The following is a 19,978-nucleotide window of genomic DNA, read 5'->3' on the forward strand; positions in this document are numbered from 1 at the left end:
TCCAGCACAACCAGCTTAGAGTGTGTGGGAGCAATTGCTGTGGCTGAGGTGGTGCTGGTTACTCATCTGCCTCTACTGAAACTTCTACCCTAACTCAATAGGAAGGCATCCATCCAGAGCTTAGCAGGCACACAGTTGGCACCAATTTCTTTTTGGGATGTAGCATGAAAGATGCAAAAGGTTGGGGAAAGTGAGGGTGGGAAAGAGCTGCATGTGAAAGAGCATGGGTGAGCCTGGGGACTCCTGAAAGTAGTGCCTGATCCAGAGAAGGACAAACGTTAGACAGAGGGGGGAAATGCCCAGTGATCAGTGCTCCTGGCTGCTGAAATTCCCCTGGTGATGAGCACTTCATCTCTGTTTCAAATGCCTCCCAGCCAGGCATTTTAATTCACATCAAGTCCAAAGAGCTTTAGTCTAACTGCTGACACCACGAGCTGTTTGTGTGTACAGATCAATCACTGATCCAAGCCAGATGTACATAATACACAGGGATGAGAAATTTAGACAACTCTCTGGGTATCATCTATGTTTTCTGCCTTTTCCTGCCCCACACACATATCTACAGATATGATCCATAAAATCTTATGTTAAACTCTCACTAAAGCTAATCCTTCCAAATTAAATATGCTGTTACATAATCTACTGATGTTTATAGTTTATTTTTTCACTAGTTCTTGCTGCAGTCTGGTAGCAGGTTTTTTTTTCCTCTTCTCCCCTTATGAACAGGCATACACACCCACACATGTATTTATACTGATCTTTTTTATCCCATGTAGAGCAGAATGACAAAAACAGTGCCCTCATTAAACAGGAAATGTTGGCGTTGCAGGCGATGCTCAATACTTTAGACTACAAGAGAAAGGTTAGTGACAATGTTTTGTCATTTGTGGTTAATCCGCTTTCTCCCCTTATTCTCACACCAAATACTCAAATGCGTATGTGTGCCTTCTAAATTCTCATCTGAGAAGAACAGACTCATTTCACAGGAGTTAAAAATTTGCAAAATTGTTTGGATGGGTCTGGGTGATTTTAACTAGAAGTTAAGAAATTGGCAATTAAGTAACAGCTCAGTCAAGGATATGGTTCTGCACATCTTAAGAGTGAAGCAATTTGAGTTCATGAGGGCACGGTTATGATTAAATCAAGCAAACAAAAACACAATACATTTTATATGATGCAAAACAAAAGCAGAACTTTTTGAACTTGACAGAGCTTGCAAGTGTCAAAACCTTGGAGACATTATACCCACAAAGAATGCAACACTCTTCCCTCCTACCATCCCAAAAAAAATAAATTACTGAAGAGTTCACAGGGATTCAGGATTAATATACAATGAGTGATGAATCCTGTCACTGAAGCAATAGGAACTAAACATGGTTACTTTCAGAATAATTGAAAATAAACGTAGTAAGCGCTTCATGATAGTTGGTGAATTCTGCAGCTGTTGCCTGTGGTCACTTAGTGAGACCTTTCCTACTTTCCAGGAAGTGCTCAGTAAAATAGGGCGTGTGATCCATGAGATCGATATGCTGATGAGCAACATGCTGACCGAGGAGCTGCTGGACTGGAAGAGACGGCAGCAGATCGCCTGCATCGGGGGGCCCCTCCACGGGGGGCTCGATCAGCTCCAGAACTGGTAAACCTGCCCTGACCTCATGCTTCCACTGAAAACCACAGGAAGTCTGCTGCACTTGAAATGATCATTCCTTTAGATCAGCTGCAACAGCAGCAAATTCACCAGCAGCTAGGAGAGTAAATAACTAAAAGGTGCTAACTAAAAGCAACATTCGTTATTCAGAATGAACACTAGCCTGACTCGTGGTAATCACTAATTTTTGGGGTTGTATCCTGCAGATAAATGAGACATACCCTCTTGGGAGTTTTGCTTGAGTAAGAATGGTGCTGACTGAGTTTGTCATTGAAGGCTGTGGGAGTTGTGTCTAGGCAGGAGCTGGGTAGAGGCTTTATGCTTTGACTCACTCCTCCAAACTTCACACAGTGTAGGGATTGAATGGCAGTAGTCTCTGTGGTGGCAACTCTGAAGTGATTGCAAATAAAAAGAAAATAGCTTTATATTTAAAAGACAGCATAGCCAGACAATGTCAATACAACATCATGGTCATTACTCTCCTATCAAAACTCTCATATGGAAAAGGTGAAGTAAAAGGAAAGAATTAAAAAGAAAGGTAAAATTATCAAGAAAATTTTAAAACTAAAAAAAAAGTGGCTTTTTTGCTTTTTTTTTCTGTGTAGGTTTATTTTTTTTAATGGAGTATTTTTTTTTTTCCCAACGAACATGCTAAAAATAGCTTTAAAATCTAATTTTATATGCACATACCCTACTGAACTGTTATCAGGTGTGTTTGGATTTCTTTCTCCTTATCGCTTTTACATTTCTTTAGTCTTGTTAGCTTGCTCATTCTATATAAATATTATCCTTTTAAAAAGTACAAAAGTTTTGCAAAACTCCTGAGCTGTAGGAAATAATTAATGTTGGCACAAGTGCCCTGCATGTACAACATCAGGACCATACATATATTTCTTCCAAATTATCACAGATGGTGTTGCACTGTTGTGAAAATATTTATCTTTGAAGATAAAGGAAGGTGATTGCCCAGGTATTTATATACTCCTGTAAACAAAAGATGAATGGATGTGAGTTTGGGCAAAGCTGGAAAGAACCATTCAATAGAGATTCTGATTTTCCCCAAGCAAGAACTTCAGTAGTTCTTGTGTTCCAAGAAACGGTTTACAAGAAAGATTGCAAACTGATTCCTTTCTCTTGCTGTAGCTTTACACTGTTGGCAGAAAGTCTCTTTCAAGTCAGAAGGCAACTAGAAAAGCTGGATGAACTCCTGACCAGGCTGACTTATGATGGGGACCCTATTCCTGTGCAAAGACCTCAGCTGCTGGAAAAAGTCAACTTTCTGCTCTACAACCTTTTCCGGAAGTGCGTAAGCCACTGCCAAAGTGCAGAACTTCACCTCAACGGGTACAACAATGAGAGCTCACTGTTAAGAACAAGGGGGGAAAAAAGTTTGAATGTCTGAGGATTTTACGGACCCGGTTCCTAACACAAGAAGTATGTAGAGCTGTCATCATAGAAGCTGTAGGTTCCAGGCAGCTTCTCATGGGTAGCATTTAAGGGTTTGTCATCAAGTTCTGACTCTCAAATGAATGCCAGAAATCCCCTTATTCTAGGAGGAGTTATGTACATTCTGCTGAGAAAAGTTGTGAGGTTTTGTGTTTATGATTTTGCCTTTCTTTTTTAAAGTAAATGTTCCTTTTCTTTCCTCTGTCTCCCCCAAGCTATGCTACCTGCTGCCCTCTCAACTCACTTTTCTATTAGTAGATAAAATATTAGCATAATTTCTCTTGCCTTTTGTACAGACTATACTAGAGATATACCACAAGTGAGTCTCTGAAAGGAAAGTGGGCTCAATTGTTTGCTCTCTCTATATATAAAAATTAAAATGACAGTTTAATTATTATAATTTAATTTCATTGGAGCCATGCTCAGTGTATTTTCATACTCTGTTTTATGGCTCTGATAAAATGTTGGAAGACCAAGACTTTTATCATCATTGTATTTTAGAACTATAGAATTTGGTATCATTTTCAGTGTCTTTCAAATATCTGTTTTTTATGGGAGCAATTTCAGGGAAAGTTAGACCACTGGACCAGTTTGAGAACTGAGAGTTGGAATGCACAGCTCCCACTTCAGCATCTACAGAGAAATAAGTCTTTAAGAGATACCAGCCCTTTTCCCTTCCTCCCTCCCCCTCAAAAAACCCCATCTGTTTGTTCATACATATTCCTAAAAATCTGTTTGTTTCATTTCTTTTCACACAGCTCCTTTGTGGTTGAAAGGCAGCCCTGCATGCCAACACACCCCCAGAGGCCAATGGTTCTCAAAACTTTAATACAGTTCACTGTTAAATTAAGGTAAAGGAAAAAATCTGATATAAACTCCTTCATTCATGTACAGTATTTTATCCTAGGAGAATCTAGAAAGCAAAGCAGGCCAACCTGAGTTAGGGATCCATTCAATTGCAGGGAAATTTTCTGGAATGGTGTTATCACAGAATCTGTCATGCAGAACAAGTGGCAATAAAGAGTAAAACACAAGGAAGAAAAGCACATTGTGGCTAAAGGCATCACCTCCAGAGTTCTGTATGCATTGAATTCTTGTTGCAATGACTTTACAAACTGCATAAATAATGATCCTTATCATACAAGCCAAAGTCTGAATACTGAGAGCCATTTCTGCACAGAGGAAAGAGAAACTGCTGCATTTGGGGGGTCTTGGGTGAATCACAGACATATTATTTCTTTCCTAGAAGCTCCTTCCCTGACTTTGGGAAAGAGCAAAGGTTAGAGAGGAACTCTCATTTCATTTCCACCTTGCAGCACGAAGTTCACGGCGGGCTGGGCGGTGAGAAGAGGGACATGAAGGAAAGCACATACACTTCTGTGATGCAGAGATTATACAAATCCATTTCCTAATTACTTTGTGTCACTCCAGCCACTCCCTCAAACACATGCTGTTTTCCACACACTTGGAGGGTAGGGCACCTACCACTGGAACAACCCAGCTCCTCTTTCTGAGAATTCAACCCTGTAAATTGTGTTGTAATCCTAGATGCCTAATCTGTTGTCAGATTATAATAATTATAACATAATAACCAGTCTAGTGTTTTCTGGTGAGACGTTTTTTAATACCCACTCTCTCATTTTCTGTTTTGAAGGTTGCTAATTAAATTGCCAGAGCTGAACTACCAGATCAGAGTGAAAGCAACTATTGACAAGTAAGAAACTTAAAAGTGAAGATATTCTCTTACTCCCTACAGAGACAACACAGGTTTTTTCAGTGGCTATCCTATCTGATTTTTAAACTGCTTTTAAAACAAAAGGAAAAGAAAAACTTTAAAAACCCACCAGTTAAAAGATCAGAGTAACACTTCTTTTTTATGTGGAAGTCTTCTTTTTTAAAAACAAAGCTGCTAAGTCTAACTGATGGTTTCAAATTAGAGGCAAGAAGTCCATTTAAAACTTGTCTCAATACTTAGAAAAAAAGTCATCAGACTGATGCAGCAGCATTACACAAAAGTTTGAAATCAAACTGAATTGCATTTATGGGATAGTTAATTTTGAAATAGCACTGAGGTCTCACAATGCAACCTCCCCAGCCCCAGGTACCAGCTACCTCCCTCCTTCTGCTTCTTGTGCTTCTGCAAGCCCCTAAAAACCACCTTGGCTCCATGGACATAGATGTGGGCCCACAAGAAAGAGGGAAAACACCCAGTGAGGAGGGAGCAAGAGAGAAGCCAGGGCTGTTTCTCTCAGAAGTTGTGTCCTGTCTGATAATAAAGAGCAAGATAAAGCACACTACCTACATATGGCCAGATGCAAAAGTCTAAGTGGACAGTATGAATTTCAGTTCTTCAGCTTAAAAATTGTAGTTGTAGGGTCAATACAAACCAACTTTGAGCAGGCAAAGTCTACCATCTCAGATACGTTTCTCAGTACAAGTTCTGTCTTACACATTTACTGATTCACAATCTGTTTCCTCTCCCCCACCCCTCTTCTCTTTTAGGAATGTTTCAACTGTAAGGTAGGACAATAAAATATCATATTTATTAAATTTTTCCAATACACTGGTATTTGAGTAGATAACAGTCATGTCCTCTGCAGTAACCGTAGATTTGTTCTGTGTGGAACACATGTGAAAGCCATGAACATGGATGAGTCTGCAAATGGGAGCTTGTCAGTAGAATTTCGACATTTGGTAGGTTTGACACTTTTTTACTGTTGTGCGTAGAGAAATAAAAAATTCTTTAGAAACTCTGAAGGGAGAATTGTATTACTGTCAAGGCCACAATAATTTTCTGTCTATTTGTACAAAAACATTACTCCTAGAACCTCTTTATGCCATTCCATACTTCATCCATTCAATAAAATAAGACTATATATTTTCACAGAAATGACAAAGCAAATCCTAATTACCACCAGAAAAGAAAAGTGTAATCATGCTGAATTAAAAAGCTTCACAGAAACTGAGTTTGGTTAAAAAAACCCCAAACACCAAACCAAACAGAAAAAAAAAAAAAAAAACCCAACCAAGCAGAAAAACCCAACACACAGAACAAACAAACAAAAAACCACACCACAATTTCTAGGGGAGATAGAATTGAATGCTTGAAATCTATCGGAAATTAATGCCTGTGATAAAGCCTCGTGAGAGACTAGAGCAGTGCTTGTGGAACTTCTCTGAGAGCCCAGTGAGTCCTGCTTTCTGACTAACACTCTCTTGCCTGTGGTAATTTTGGGCCTTAACCACAGATGCAGTGCATCAGTGTAGTTTTGCAAAAGGAGACTGACATTAATGGTTTTTAGCTTCTTTTTTTTTTTTTTTTTTTTTTTTTTTTGTGGGATACACTTGGCAAGCACTCTAATTAATGCTTTGTTACATTAACTTAGTTTCCTAAAAAGTCTTTAAAAATATCAAAAGACTCCTCACCGAATAGAATTTTTAATGTGCAGTATCAGAGTCTTCATTAGACTTCATTTATATACTGCAAATAAAATCTTATTATAACTAAGAATATCGTGGTTATAAATTATGTTATTTATATGTACTTCTGTCTATAGTTTCTCTGACATATAAATATTGCTTTGCTTTACACAGCAACCCAAAGAAATGAAAACAAGTGCTGGAAGCAAAGGAAATGAGGTTTGTGCATTTATTTTACATGTTGTTTTTGCATACTTTCACAAGTATTTCATATTCGATTTTATGTAAATCAAAGAGTTGTTATATTTCGAAATATATACAAAGCACAGGATCCAATTATTATGTTAGTATAATGAGAACTGTTTGGAATGACTCAAATTGTAATTGCATGCCTGAAGTCTGTATATTGAAAAAGTTCCAATAGAAGGTAGAGAATAATAATTCAAATGTGTGCATTCCACTCAAAGGTTACCTTTTTGGTCATTTACATTTAAAAAAAAAAAAAACAAAAAAACTCAAAACAAAAAAAAAAAACAACACCCAAAACTAAATAAGCTCTTAAAGATGTTTTTGGGGTTGAAATAATTGTTTCCTACAGGAAAGGTCCTTTAAATATATGTTCTGCTGGTCAGGTTCACTGCTGAAGTCAGGGGTTTGCTGCCTCAGCCAAGACCAAAAATGTGTTTAATCTACTTGCACTTGTCCCAGCCTGGTCGTAGGTTCCCCTCTCGTGGTGACTCTGTGTACGGCATGATAGCACTAAAACCAGCATAACTGAGTAAAGTTGTATCAGCAAGTTGAAAAAAATATTTTTAAAAATATAAAAATAAAATCACATCACAGCCCAAATAGCTGTTTTTGTACAAGCACAAGAGATATTTGAAGTATTCTTTAAATATAAAGCAAAAGGTGGGATCAGCATGAGGAATTTGACCAAAACCTAAAGCAGAAGATACATGTGCCTGTTTCACACACATTTCTGAACAGAACAACTCACCACCCGATTAGCAAGACTGAAACTCAAGGCTCACCTCCCAGTTACTTTGCTGCTTACAAAATCACTGACACCACAACAAGCAAATACAAAAATGTAGGTTAAGAAATGTTGTCACTCCAGTTTTGGCAGCACTTTCCTCCCACTTGTACACATTGTGCCTTTAAAACTATATAAAGCTGTCACAGGGCCACAATTAGGACAGGTGAACTGTGACCTGGTTCACTGCTGATTTCCTCAAACAGAGCCTCTCCTTGGTCAAGTCAGTCTGTGAAAGTGGTTATTAGCAGAAGAAGAGTTGGGATTTTCTTTGTTAACAGCAATGATAATGCTTCCAAAACTTGGTTTGTTATAGGATGTTCAGTATGCTAAAAGTGTAGTTAAATATAACTGGCCTCATTAAGAAAAAAGTGAAAGTTCTCTATTTTAGATTTCTCCTTTCATGCAGATGTATCTTTTTGCCTAGATGATTTTTCCATGAGAAAAATTTGCTTCTGCAAAATCTTAATGGGGGAAGAAGGGTTGTTTCACCAACCCTTTTCAACTTTGTGTCAGAAGTACAGGTTGAGCTGGATTGATCCAACCTATATTAAAACATTTGAGCTAATTTGATGGCTGTTTCATGTAAAACCCTTCAGGTCTAAGCTGGATTTTCCCTTTGCAAAGCAGATTTATTATTCAGATGCCTAAGGACCTCCTGTGGTCCCAGTTCCTCATTTCTTCAGTACCATTCGTTGCAGTGGCCTGTACATGTCCTGGAGGAGGTGCTCCGTGGCAAAGATAAAGCCACAAGGTCCTCTACCAAGAAATACTTTTATTTTACATTGATTGAAAACAGATATTTCACTAAGGGAGAGCATTTTGATTTGCAATTTTAATTATTTTTTTTAAAGAAAAGTCTGACAAAAATGCACGATGGGGAGGGAAAGGCCAACAACAAAGAACACTGGAAAAGAGCAAATATATTTTTATACTTTGAGTTCTGGGGATGGAAATGTAGTTCAAGAAATCTGTTTCCTAAGGGCCAGAGATTTGGATCTTTGCAGAGCTATGCTGCTTTGTAATCAAAACAAATGCTAATACTACAAACTTTAATCAACAATGACAAGCAGATTTTAGTTTTTTTCCATCCAATAAAAGCTTGAGGTTTTAATACCAGATTTACTTCAGATTAATGATTTAGGCCTCTAGTCCCTCAACTAGTACCCACAGCAAACCTGGATGAAGGCCCATTTGTCATTAAAGCTGTGGCTATTTGCTTTGTTTCCGGTTTGTTTCTCCTTGAAGTTGAACATCCCTGTTTAAAGTCGAATTTTCAATCAGTAAGGAAACTTTAGGAAAAAGAAAGTTGGAGACAACCTTTATCGGACACACAAAATTATCTGTTACCTTCTTGTGTGCAAATCTGTGTTTGAAAGTACCATATTAGAAAAAGATAAAAGTTTATAAGTACTGCTTTAGCAATATTAAGGGGCTCTTTTAGATTCGTCAGAAAAAATACCAGACTCCTGGACTAATTTGATATCAGGGTTGAACAAACAAATTGCTTCCTTCACTTCCTTCTTTTCCTGTTCTGCTTATATATTTGATATGAGTTTTCTTTCCAAGTGTAACCTCAGCAGCTGGATCACTAAAACAGTGTTAAATGCCAGCTCTGTACTCCCAGCTTCATAACCTCAATATTCCCTCAGGGCCCTCACATGGTGACCGAGGAGCTGCACTCCATCAGCTTTGAGACACAGGTCTGCCTGTATGGATTGACCATAAACTTGGAAGTGAGTATTCAGGGCAGATTATCTGGGGCAGGAAAAAAAGGCGTTTTCCAGCAGTTTATAGAAGTACAACTGTGCAGGGCCACAGCACAGGGCTGCCTGCCCTCAGTGAGGCCTCCAGTAGTAACCACAAGTTGACACAAGATTTCCAGAGCTTCTGGAAAAGAAGTCTGTGCTTTGGGAAGAACGACAGGCTAAAAACCCAAAGCACAGCACAGCACTAATACTTTCCTCAGCAGCATTTACCCAGGGCATTCATTCTCTCCACCAGACCAGCTCTTTGCCTGTGGTGATGATTTCCAATGTCAGCCAACTGCCCAACGCATGGGCCTCTATTATCTGGTACAACCTGTCAACCAACGATCCTCAGGTAGGTCCTCAGTAAGCAAATACTGACTTTCTGCATTTTCACCTTTGTATTATTTGGTTACTAAATACATTAAGTATAAAAAAATATGTATTTCCTTCTTGAACTGGCCTTATTTTTGTCACGTACACAGTTATCAACATCACACTTTATTGTTGTTCTCTTTATCTTTCTTTCCCTGCCCAGATATAAAACCACATGCACCCTTAGCTTTGCTTTTTGTAGCCTAAAGTAGTAGTTCTTAAACTAAGGAGAGGTGACAGGCATTCTCCACAACTTCTCTGACTTCACTAGTTTTAATTTATCTTTCTTGGGTGCGGCTGACTAAAACTGGACCTGTTAGAAAATAATTCTACCAGTACAACTCCAGACCAGGAAAGCAGGCACATAGGTGAATCTGTAATGTACTTAAGTGCTGCTTTCCCCCATGGATTTTGTAGGAACTTGTGCTTTCTGTGGAGAAGATTATAAATGTTAAGTAGCAAGTTCCAGTGGCTCTAACCCTGAGCATTCTTTCAAAGGCTCCAGCTGTCTCAGCACATACTTTAGATTCAGTCACTGTTACTGTATTTGCAGACTGTGGAACAGGGCTGTCAATGGCTCTCAGGCTTTCAGCTGGGGATTAGTGCAGTCACACAGATGCTCAGAGCAGGGAAAGGGGCAGACAGTCTGCCATGCTGGCAGGCCAGCTGACCAGCAGGCTGGACTGCATTATCACTCTGTGATACTCCAAAGAGTTTTTGCACAGTCTTCAGTATGTCCATTGTGTGTGCAATCAAAAGAAAAAAAAAAAAAAAAACACAACTGAAAAAACTAAGATAAGCCAAATGATTCAACAGCATGTCACCATATCAGCATGTAATGGTTTAAAATTTTCCAGGCACTAAACATTAAAATATAGTGATAATATCTAGATTTTTTTGGACAGGATTTAAGCATATTTTTGCTGTCTTTACACAGGACACTACCAGAGGCATAGCAAGGTATTTTAACATCCAAGATGCACACAGGGACTTTAGCTCTCTCTAGGAGTCTTGCCCTGCAGCCCTGCTCAGGCTCCCCACCAGACCTAGCTTGGTGCCTACACATTTGCCCAGTGCTTCCCCACACACAGAGTTCACTTTCAACACTTCCACATTCTGCTCAAGTACTTGCAGTCTCCTCTTACAGCCTGATATGTATTCATGGTTGCTATCTAAACAAAGCATTCATTCTGTTGCAGAATTTGTCTTTCTTCAACAACCCCCCTGCTGCCACTTTAAGCCAGCTCTTAGAAGTACTGAGCTGGCAATTTTCATCATATGTTGGTCGTGGACTCAATTCTGAACAGCTCAACATGCTGGCAGAGAAACTTATGGGTAAGTGTGTAGAAATATACAGATTTTATTTGCTTTGGGGTTCTTACATTTGGTAGCTACAGGTAGGGGCTTTAGGCACACGCTGTGGTTTAGCACCACCTGGCAACAAAGCCCCACACAGCCACCCACTCCCCCAGAGTGAGATGGGGAGAGAATTGGAAGGGTAAAGTGAGAAAACTCATGGGTCAAGCTAAAGACAGTTTAACACATAAAGCCACACGTGCACACAAGGCAAACAAGGAATTCATTCACTACCTCCCATCTGCAGGCAAGTGTTCAGCCTGGAAATCCGGGCTGGATTCATCACACAAAGGAGTTACTTGGGAAGACAGATGCCATCACCCCAAACATCCCCTCCTTCTTCCTTCTTACCACTAAGTTTACATGCTGAGCATGTCACCCTATGGAAGAATATCCTTTTGGCCAGTTGGATCAGCTGTCCTAGCTGTGTCCTCTCCCAGCTTCCAGCACTCCCAGCCCCTTTGCTCATGGAAGGGCTGAGAGGCAGAAAACACCTTCACTTTGTGTAAGCCCTGCTTGGCAAGAACTAAACCATCCCTGTATTACCAACACTGTTTCCAGCACAAGTCCAAAACACACTGGCTACTGTGAAGAAAATGAACTCCACCCCAGCCAAAACCAGCATGGCATGACCTCCACTCCCACACCTGATGTCAAAAATGTCACCATGACATTTTTTTCTTTAAAGAAAAGCAGGCATCAGCTTATTCTTATCACAAAATAATTCAACTTTCGAACTTCAAGGCTGCTCAAGTGAAGGAAGAGGGCATCAAAGTCACACTGAACTGTGATGTTATTTTGCCTCCTTAACAATTATCTCATACATCTGAAATCAAAAGGAAGTATTTCTGCTTACTTATGTGATTTGGAGTTTTTTTCATTTTAAGTACCTGTCTTTGTGGGTCTATTCATCTCTGGGGCCTCACCAGAGATGCTTCACTGGTGTCAGCACAGCAAAGAGGCCCTGTAACCTCAGCAAGATGAACTCTGAGTACTCTGAGACCCAAGCGTGCCCCAGAAGGGAGAGACCCTGGGGAAAGCTGACAAGTAACATTTAGGCTAAAAACTGAAACTGAGCATGTAGTGTTGCAAAAACCAAGTCACAGGCTACTTTAGGCCAGTATTTCCAAAACTATTATCATCTGCTTCAAAAGAATAGAGAAAAACAGATCTACAGTCCCTTAGCATGACCCTATCCCTCCCTCCCCTCACCCCCCACCCAACTACACAGATATCAAGCAATTTTTATTTCATAACTTCAGAATAATACATGTACCATTTGGGCTTTTTTTTTTTTCTTCTTTCAGGACAGCAAGTGAGTTACAATGATTATCAACTGTCCTGGGCAAAGTTCTGCAAGGTACTGTTCCAAAAGTAACACTAAACTCTTATTTCTCCTAACACCCACAGCCATGCCTATCTTTGTTTCTCTGATGCTGCTGATAAGATTCCCACTGGCCATATGTGGGACTTTCAGCTCAGCACAATCACATCCCTTGTAAAAATGTAACTGGGAAAAAACACTTCCAGAAGCATAAAGCTTATATTATAGTGTGCCTTATATATTTGTGTATATGATCAATTGAAAGCCTTACCAAAGCATGCAATACGTTTTTCATAAAGGATAAGATTTTTCATGTGTTTAGTTTTGACGGAAATTATTTCAAGACAGTCAATACATGCAATAACTTTGATGAGGAAGAGAGAATGTATTGATAAAGGAAGGTAAGCTCCTTTAATTCATATTAACTACATTATTTAAAGACATGCAGAACCTTGGAAGGGAGTTCAACTTTCTCATCTTCTTTTCACTCAAAATATAAATGTATAACTAGGAAGAAATCACAGATGTGATTTTTATTCTCCTTGAAAAATGAGGTGCTTCCAATGCATATCTTAAAAATCAGAGGGTTTTATGTCAGGTTGAAAGAGAGATGTTACTCAAAACCACAGCTCAAATTGTGATTCACACTTGAGAAAAGTAGCTTATTCTTAAGAAACTGAGAATAAACTGCCATGTGAACGCTGGGTAACATCACTCTCATGATTCTCCTCTCGTGTGTGTTGGTTTTGTTTGTGTTTTGTGGTTGTTTTTTAACTGTTAGGAACATTTGCCTGGGAAGTCCTTTACCTTTTGGGTTTGGCTTGAAGCAATCCTGGACTTGATTAAAAAACACATTCTTCCTCTTTGGATTGATGGGTGAGCAACAAGGGAACTGCTGTATATTGATGTCTCTCCACATTTTCTCTGTCCTTTACTCATCTCAGTTTTAGCCATGCAGAGGAGTAGTATTTGCAATGAGTTTAACACATCTGTCTCCCTTCTCCCATTCATAACTTTTGGAAATTGCTGTCAAAGGGGAAAAACATGGGATCTCTTAGAAATGCAGGTTTAGAACTTTTCTTCAGTTCTGTCTATGCAGTCAAGTACTGGGATAAATTTCCCCAGGCTTCACAGTACTTTGAGCTCAATGCCATATTCCACACAAAGCTTTGGTCTTAGTCCCCAAGCCTCGTAGAGCTTTGTAACCAGGTTTTGAACACCTGTATAAAGTCTGGCCAGATCAAGGCCAGGCTGGATAGTTCTGAGCAACCTGGTCTGGTGAAAGATGTCCCTGTCCACAGCAGGGGGTTTGGAACCAGGTGAACTTTAAGGCCCTGTCCAAACCAGGCCCTTCTATGACTCTATACATTGCACAGATCAAAGTCTGTATTTTTTTCCAGAAGTAAACCCATGATTTCCTGTTATACCTCAGGTACATAATGGGATTTGTAAGCAAAGAAAAGGAACGAATTCTGCTGAAAGACAAGACACCAGGAACATTCTTATTAAGGTTTAGTGAGAGCAATCTGGGTGGAATTACCTTTACTTGGGTGGATCAGCTAGAAAATGGTAAGTATAATTAAAATTTTTAAAAAACCAAGCCAATAACTAGATCAAAACTAACCCAAACTCTGCAATATACCTGCAAAACAGGAGTCAAGTTTTGTTTGGTTTGAAAGTAAAATTCACATGTATCATGTTATAGTATGGTTTTGGACAAGATACAAGTATCATAATTTCTCAAACACAAACCAAAACTCTGACATTCTACCTCTGAGCCCTTTATATTAACAAAGCTGTCTGTGAGGTACACCTGCTAACTGCAGGCTTTAGATTTGTTTCCAAATATGCAGAAATTAAATATTGAAAGATACAACCGTAGCTAAGAACAGGTAAAACCTGTACAAGTGTAAACCTCAAAAGAAATGCAAAAATGTGTTCCAGCTGCAGCTGTCACCTACAGGTTATGGTGCCTTTGTGTTTTTGCAGGAGACGTAACATTTCATTCGGTGGAACCCTACAACAAAGGCCGCTTATCTGCCCTGCCCTTTGCCGACATACTGCGCGACTACAAAGTTATCATGGCAGACAACGTTCCTGAAAACCCCCTGAAGTACCTGTACCCAGATATCCCCAAAGATAAAGCCTTTGGCAAACACTACAGCTGTCAGCCAAACGAAGGTTAGGCTCCACTTCTCTATCTACCCTTCTTGCACAGCAGCTGCAAAGCCATGAGGCAATTTGAGGACTGTAGGGAGAGGAGGGAGAAAAGAGATTAAGATGCCTCCTGTAATAGTCATCTTCAAGAGAACTGTTTTAACATGTGTCTGTCATTCAGACAGCTTCATTTTGCAAATACATCCCTGGTCTTAGAGGTAACAGTAGAGGTGATGACAATAGTCAAAAGAAGCTAAGAAATGGATTTTTCTTTCCTGTCTGATGCTTCGCAAAATTCAGGTCTTGGGTGTTCAATGGAGAGGAAACTGAAAAGTCATCCTGCTTATTGGATTCATAGTTGTGTTACACTGTAGCATGCTGTATCTTTAATTTCAAGAAAACAGTATTTCCCAAACAGCTTGGAAGCCCTACTTTGTTTCATTTCATGCAATGGAACCCTAAAACAAAGGCTGTTTATCTGCACCACCTTTTCCCAATATACTGCACAAGTACAAAGTTATTATGGCAGACAATGTTTCTGAAAATCCCTGGCAACTGCACTGGAAAATGCAAAAAGGCTAAACAAGGATGGCTCCAAATATGTTCAGGCCCACGTTCTTTTTAGTCCAAGTCCACTCATTTTTAGATCAAATTCATTCTTGCTTAAAGAAAGCCCTCAAAGCCTTATTTTTTAAGTAGATAAAACACATTCTTCTAGACTTTCAGTATCAAAGGTTATAATTCCATTTGAACTCAAATTCCTACACAACTCAAAAATATTTGGAGGCTACAGTATTTTTCTCCCTCTTCATTTTAACTCTGTGGACTTTGCCTAATGCTCCAATCATCTAACATCTTACATATATGCTTAATTTCATGCAAAAGAATTGGAATTCAGAATACATGGCTGAAGCTGTATCTGTAGAGACAGAGCCCCAAGCATTTGCAGAACTGAAATCTGCAGGTTCAGAGTACCAAACTTAAAGAATTGTATATTTGCTTTGAAGGCCTAACAAAATCTCTTTCATCAGTTGCAGTATTATATTGTGATTCACATCAAGGCAGCACAGGCAATTCTGTGACTTAGATCTGAGCTCAAGGACTAATCTCAGAAATTCTCCTCACTTTCATGGCTACTTATTTATCCAGGGATTATTGTCTTCAGCATTTCAAGCAAATAATCAATGTCAAATAGATAATAAAATGACTAGACAATATTTAATTTCTTTACTATTTATTCTAGTCTCAAAGCCCTCAGATGGAGGAGGGAAAGGTTACGTTCCTTCTGTATTTATCCCAGTCTCCAAAATGTAAGTATCCTCACAGGTGTGTTACACTTTACTTGTTATTTCATTTATATCCCATTTCAGAGTTTCCCCTGCCTCCTTTCCCCAAACTATTTGAAAATAGTTTGGCAAGGACTGCTAAAGACAAGAAAGGGAAGTAAAGGACTTCACCTGTAGACTGCTTTTTCCATTAACGGGGCAAACCATTTGTAAAAACTGAATGTAGATTTTATGGTACTCTGATCTACTTTTCTTTCACTGACTCCTTTTTTTTTTTCCGCAGTAGCTGATGTTAGGGGCAAGGAAAGATGACAAACCTGACTCAATCTCCTACATTTTTAAGTGTATACCACGTTGTTGCATGAGCTTACAGGGCCACCAGCAAGCCTGAGAACAGGGTTAATAAATTTAAAAAACATTCATCATACTCCACTGATATGCATAGAGGGATTCAAGTTTTTTCTTAGATTATTTTTGCATATTTTTGTTTGCTTTCTTCTTTTTTTCTTTTTAGTTTAAATGACTCTGCAGAACCACATTCTCCATCAGATCTTCTTCCAATGTCTCCAAGTGTTTATGCTGTGCTGAGAGAACACCTGAGTCCCACAGCCATTGAAACTGCTGTAAGTTGTAAACTTTCCCATTCCTAAGTAAATATTAAGGAAACAGGATACAGCACAGATGGTGGTTGATAAAAGGCTGCTTGTACAACTGTGAATCAGAGCTCTTTCATCACTTGCTCCATTACATTCTGAAACAATGGTGCAGATATTTCCTGTTCTAAATGGTGCAGGATACTGCAAGCATCTTGAAAGCACTGGAATTGCCTGACATGCTGGCCAATGAATCATGAATGTCAGAACACAAAGATCCCAGAGTTCTTGCACAAATGAAGGCTTTACACTGACAAATACATGCCACCTATACTAATTCTCTGGACAGCACGAAGCCTGGACTTGCTCAGGGGAGCTGCCCAAGGAATTTGATTGTTTCCAATTCAGCAAACTTGCACAACGTTTTCATGTGGCAAGATTTTACACAGGCTTTCAAAGTGTGAAATTAAAAGTCAACTAAAATACTTTCAGCAAAGAAAAGTAATATTAGCTTAGTATATAGAAAGGTTAGGAAAATAGTCTATGAACATCATATTTTTTTTAAAAATTCCTCTTTTCCTTATTGACTAGGAATGATGTTCTAAATAATCATGGCTCAGAGTCCTTAGAGCAATGATGTTTAGCCAGGTGGGAATTTGTCCAGCAGACTTTTCTCAGAAAACATAGCAGTGGTTTGGCTCTATCAGCTTTAGAAGAACGTCTCCTTTTTTATTACTAGCCCTTAACTTTGTGTATGTTCAATGATTTATGATCTTAAAATGGTTATGTATTTAAAAGCCTGCCAATTCCCCTTCAAATGCTTCTCTGTAAACACTTCTTCTTACCCACAAACAGAACAAAACTAAACCAGAACCCTGATTGTCAGTGATTAGAAGTACAGTTAAACTTTACATAGAAATGGATGAGTTCTTTAGTACATCAACCTGAAAATCCACTCAAGAGCAAGATATCTTTTTTTATTCTTCACTTTTTTTCTCTGATAGCACTTGTGACAAACTAGTTCTTTAGCTGAAAACGAAATAACCAGCCTGAATTCAAATTCTGCATTAAAACCTATCCCACCCAATCCAGGACATGTCCCCACTGATTTCTATTTTGGTTTATAACGTGGAAATGGTTCTGACCTCCTCAACTGCACTTATGAACAATGCACGCATTTGCTTTCCTGAACTTTCGTCAGAGTAAAGAATAGTTGGATTCACTTTCGGTTAACATCAGCCTCCAAACATTTTTGGTTTCTTCTTGCATGCTCAGTAAATCTCAAACCAGCTCTATTCAGGGCTTCAAAGTAAGCTGTGGCCATTGTTCAAGGTCATAACCTGATAAAAAGAATGTGCCTGGTAGCAAATTGCAAGCGTTACATACAATTTTAAAGGTACCAAGATGAGCGGTTCAGTGCTGCTAGATGGTAAGTGATATTTCTGTAGGCTCTTCCTGGAAATGTTTTCAAGATCTGCTAGAAATTGCATGAGAAAAAATAGTTTTAGAAGATTTTTAAGGAATTCCTTCCTTCCCTTTTCCATTCGATTTACCTTGCTAAATAGAAATGAGGAAAATATGGAGGTTTTTTTCTCTATCAAATTCACACAACAATCTACCCTGCCGAAGAGCTGGCTGAGTATAGCAAGCAGACAAACTGCACTATTAAAGCAGTACTTTTTCTCCATGAAATGCCAAAAAAAAGCATCATGTGAGATACAGAAAACAAGAGTGAAATCTGCAGCAGGCCAAGTATCCTATAACTGAGTAACTCAGTCTTAGCAAGATATACTCTCTGCAGTCTTGCTGAATTCCCTTCTATTCCCCCCCAGTCCAGCTTCCCTTACCCACCCAAAGAACAAGAAAGAACCCTGCTATACATTTCCACAGGCTTCAAGAACCACAGAAGTTCATACAAAAATAAATGCCATGCTTATTCTTATTGCAACAGTTTCCTACACAGTGTCTTCTAAAGAGCATTCCTCTATTTTATAAGCAACTAGAAACATTATTTTCCTTATCAGTTTGTACAACATTATCAAAGTGACTCCGCAGTTACCTTGAGCCAGAAAAGGTTTCATCTGCATTTTCTTTTAAATGAACAGCTGTGAGTGCCATGAGACTAATCTTTTCCTTCTTTTCTTCTAGCTGAGTTCTCCTTACTCAACTGACTGAAGTGCACATACTGGAAAAATCAGTAATTGTGTGAACATTGGATGGGTTAAAGAAGTCATAATTTTTTTTTCCTGTCACCTCGAAAGTCAGCTTTTCTGGAAACCATTACATTATTCTTAGGGCTCTTTCAACAACACATAAACAAGGAATTTTCTCTCTAGGGATTCAAACAGCCTTTTGCAAGTCAGATTTGCTGTTGTCACTGAAAAAAGACCAAATCCTCTCAGGCTTGGGAGTCATTTGACTTCAGTGGGGTCCCAGCAGAGATAAATTTTACTTGCTAATTTGACTAATTTCCATAGAATTGCTGTAAATATGAGAGCATAAGAACAAAGTGTTTTGTTTCTGAAGACAGCATATAAAGATAACGAAAGACATTAATGTGTTTGGAGAAATTAGGATTTATGATGTTAAATACTTTCTGCTCATCCATAATCTTATACACCACTGAGTCAGATACTATTTCAAAGCAAAGATTTTTGTTCCTCTGACTTTGAATGTTGTAGAGGTATCTGGGGATTGCTTTTCTCCAAAGATGAGTTGCCTTCAACACAGATTTTTATCTGACACCACAGCAGAAGTTGTGAAAGGCAGGTAGGCAAGGCTGGGGAGAGAAGGGAGTTCCAGAAAGGAAGCAGACATAAAACTTGTGGTGTTAAAAAGGCTGTCTCCATTTCTCCACTGGAAGAGAGATTCAGTAAAACTTCCCCTCTCACAAAATAGTTGCAGAAGTAAATCTGTTTGGGCAGGAGGCACTCAGATGCCCCAGCAAGTACTGTCAGAAAGTCTGCAAATAAAAAAACCAATCTGACACAGTTTGGATGCTCAATGGCAACAGGGAAGCAGTTTTAGAAAAACAGTCACTGAAGAGCTGCAGCATTTGCTGACCACCTGGAAACTTGTTCTGCGTGACAGGATATTACATGCGTGTCACAGGCTCACTTAATAACCAGGACAATTAGTTTTTGTAAAAACAGTAAACTGCCCTCTTTAAATACTCTTTTTTTTTCTTTCTTTCTTTCAGACATGTTTACTGCTGAGTTTGGGTTGTTTGGTTTTGTTGGTTTTGGTTTTATTTCCCCCAGTGTTATCCCTAAAATCTCTGTTAATAAAATAATAAACAGGCAACTCCAAGGCCACTGTATTTCACAAATGCAGGTTTAACCAAAATGCAAGCCTTGCCCACAGAACACATGGTTAATGCATGCAAAGCTCATAAAACACAAACCCTTGAACACTTGCACCTCACAGCTTTCTCAAGCAGGTATAAATGAGAATTCTGTGATGAAAACCTAACCTCCTTGAAGCAGTAAGATTTTACTTTCATTTCTCCTTTCATCCATGCTATTTAGGTTAGTTGAAAGTGAGTGAGCGGAAACAAAGTAATGAGGTATTTTTGTGATACATGGAAGTAAAT

The 19,978-nt window shown here is 38.9% G+C and overlaps 1 protein-coding gene across 1 annotated transcript in view; it reads left to right on the top strand.

Moving 5' to 3' along the window:
- The window catches only part of STAT4 (signal transducer and activator of transcription 4), a 37,003-nt gene extending 17,930 nt beyond the window's left edge, over positions 1 to 19,073 (top strand). The window contains exons 6-23 of the mRNA XM_041403317.1: positions 777 to 862; positions 1,485 to 1,636; positions 2,792 to 2,950; positions 3,853 to 3,945; positions 4,749 to 4,808; positions 5,597 to 5,614; positions 5,695 to 5,788; positions 6,689 to 6,733; positions 9,200 to 9,283; positions 9,552 to 9,650; positions 10,870 to 11,005; positions 12,334 to 12,386; positions 13,132 to 13,226; positions 13,783 to 13,919; positions 14,340 to 14,531; positions 15,751 to 15,817; positions 16,308 to 16,416; positions 18,535 to 19,073. Of these exons, the coding sequence (XP_041259251.1) occupies positions 777 to 862; positions 1,485 to 1,636; positions 2,792 to 2,950; positions 3,853 to 3,945; positions 4,749 to 4,808; positions 5,597 to 5,614; positions 5,695 to 5,788; positions 6,689 to 6,733; positions 9,200 to 9,283; positions 9,552 to 9,650; positions 10,870 to 11,005; positions 12,334 to 12,386; positions 13,132 to 13,226; positions 13,783 to 13,919; positions 14,340 to 14,531; positions 15,751 to 15,817; positions 16,308 to 16,416; positions 18,535 to 18,561 (1,706 nt within the window). The 3' untranslated portion in view covers positions 18,562 to 19,073. The remainder of the gene's footprint in view (positions 1 to 776; positions 863 to 1,484; positions 1,637 to 2,791; positions 2,951 to 3,852; positions 3,946 to 4,748; positions 4,809 to 5,596; positions 5,615 to 5,694; positions 5,789 to 6,688; positions 6,734 to 9,199; positions 9,284 to 9,551; positions 9,651 to 10,869; positions 11,006 to 12,333; positions 12,387 to 13,131; positions 13,227 to 13,782; positions 13,920 to 14,339; positions 14,532 to 15,750; positions 15,818 to 16,307; positions 16,417 to 18,534) is intronic.
- The last annotated feature ends 905 nt before the right edge of the window (positions 19,074 to 19,978 follow it).

Source organism: Onychostruthus taczanowskii, unplaced genomic scaffold (assembly GCF_017590055.1).
Source record: "Onychostruthus taczanowskii isolate IOZ18803 unplaced genomic scaffold, ASM1759005v1 scaffold20, whole genome shotgun sequence".
NCBI lineage: Eukaryota > Metazoa > Chordata > Aves > Passeriformes > Passeridae > Onychostruthus > Onychostruthus taczanowskii.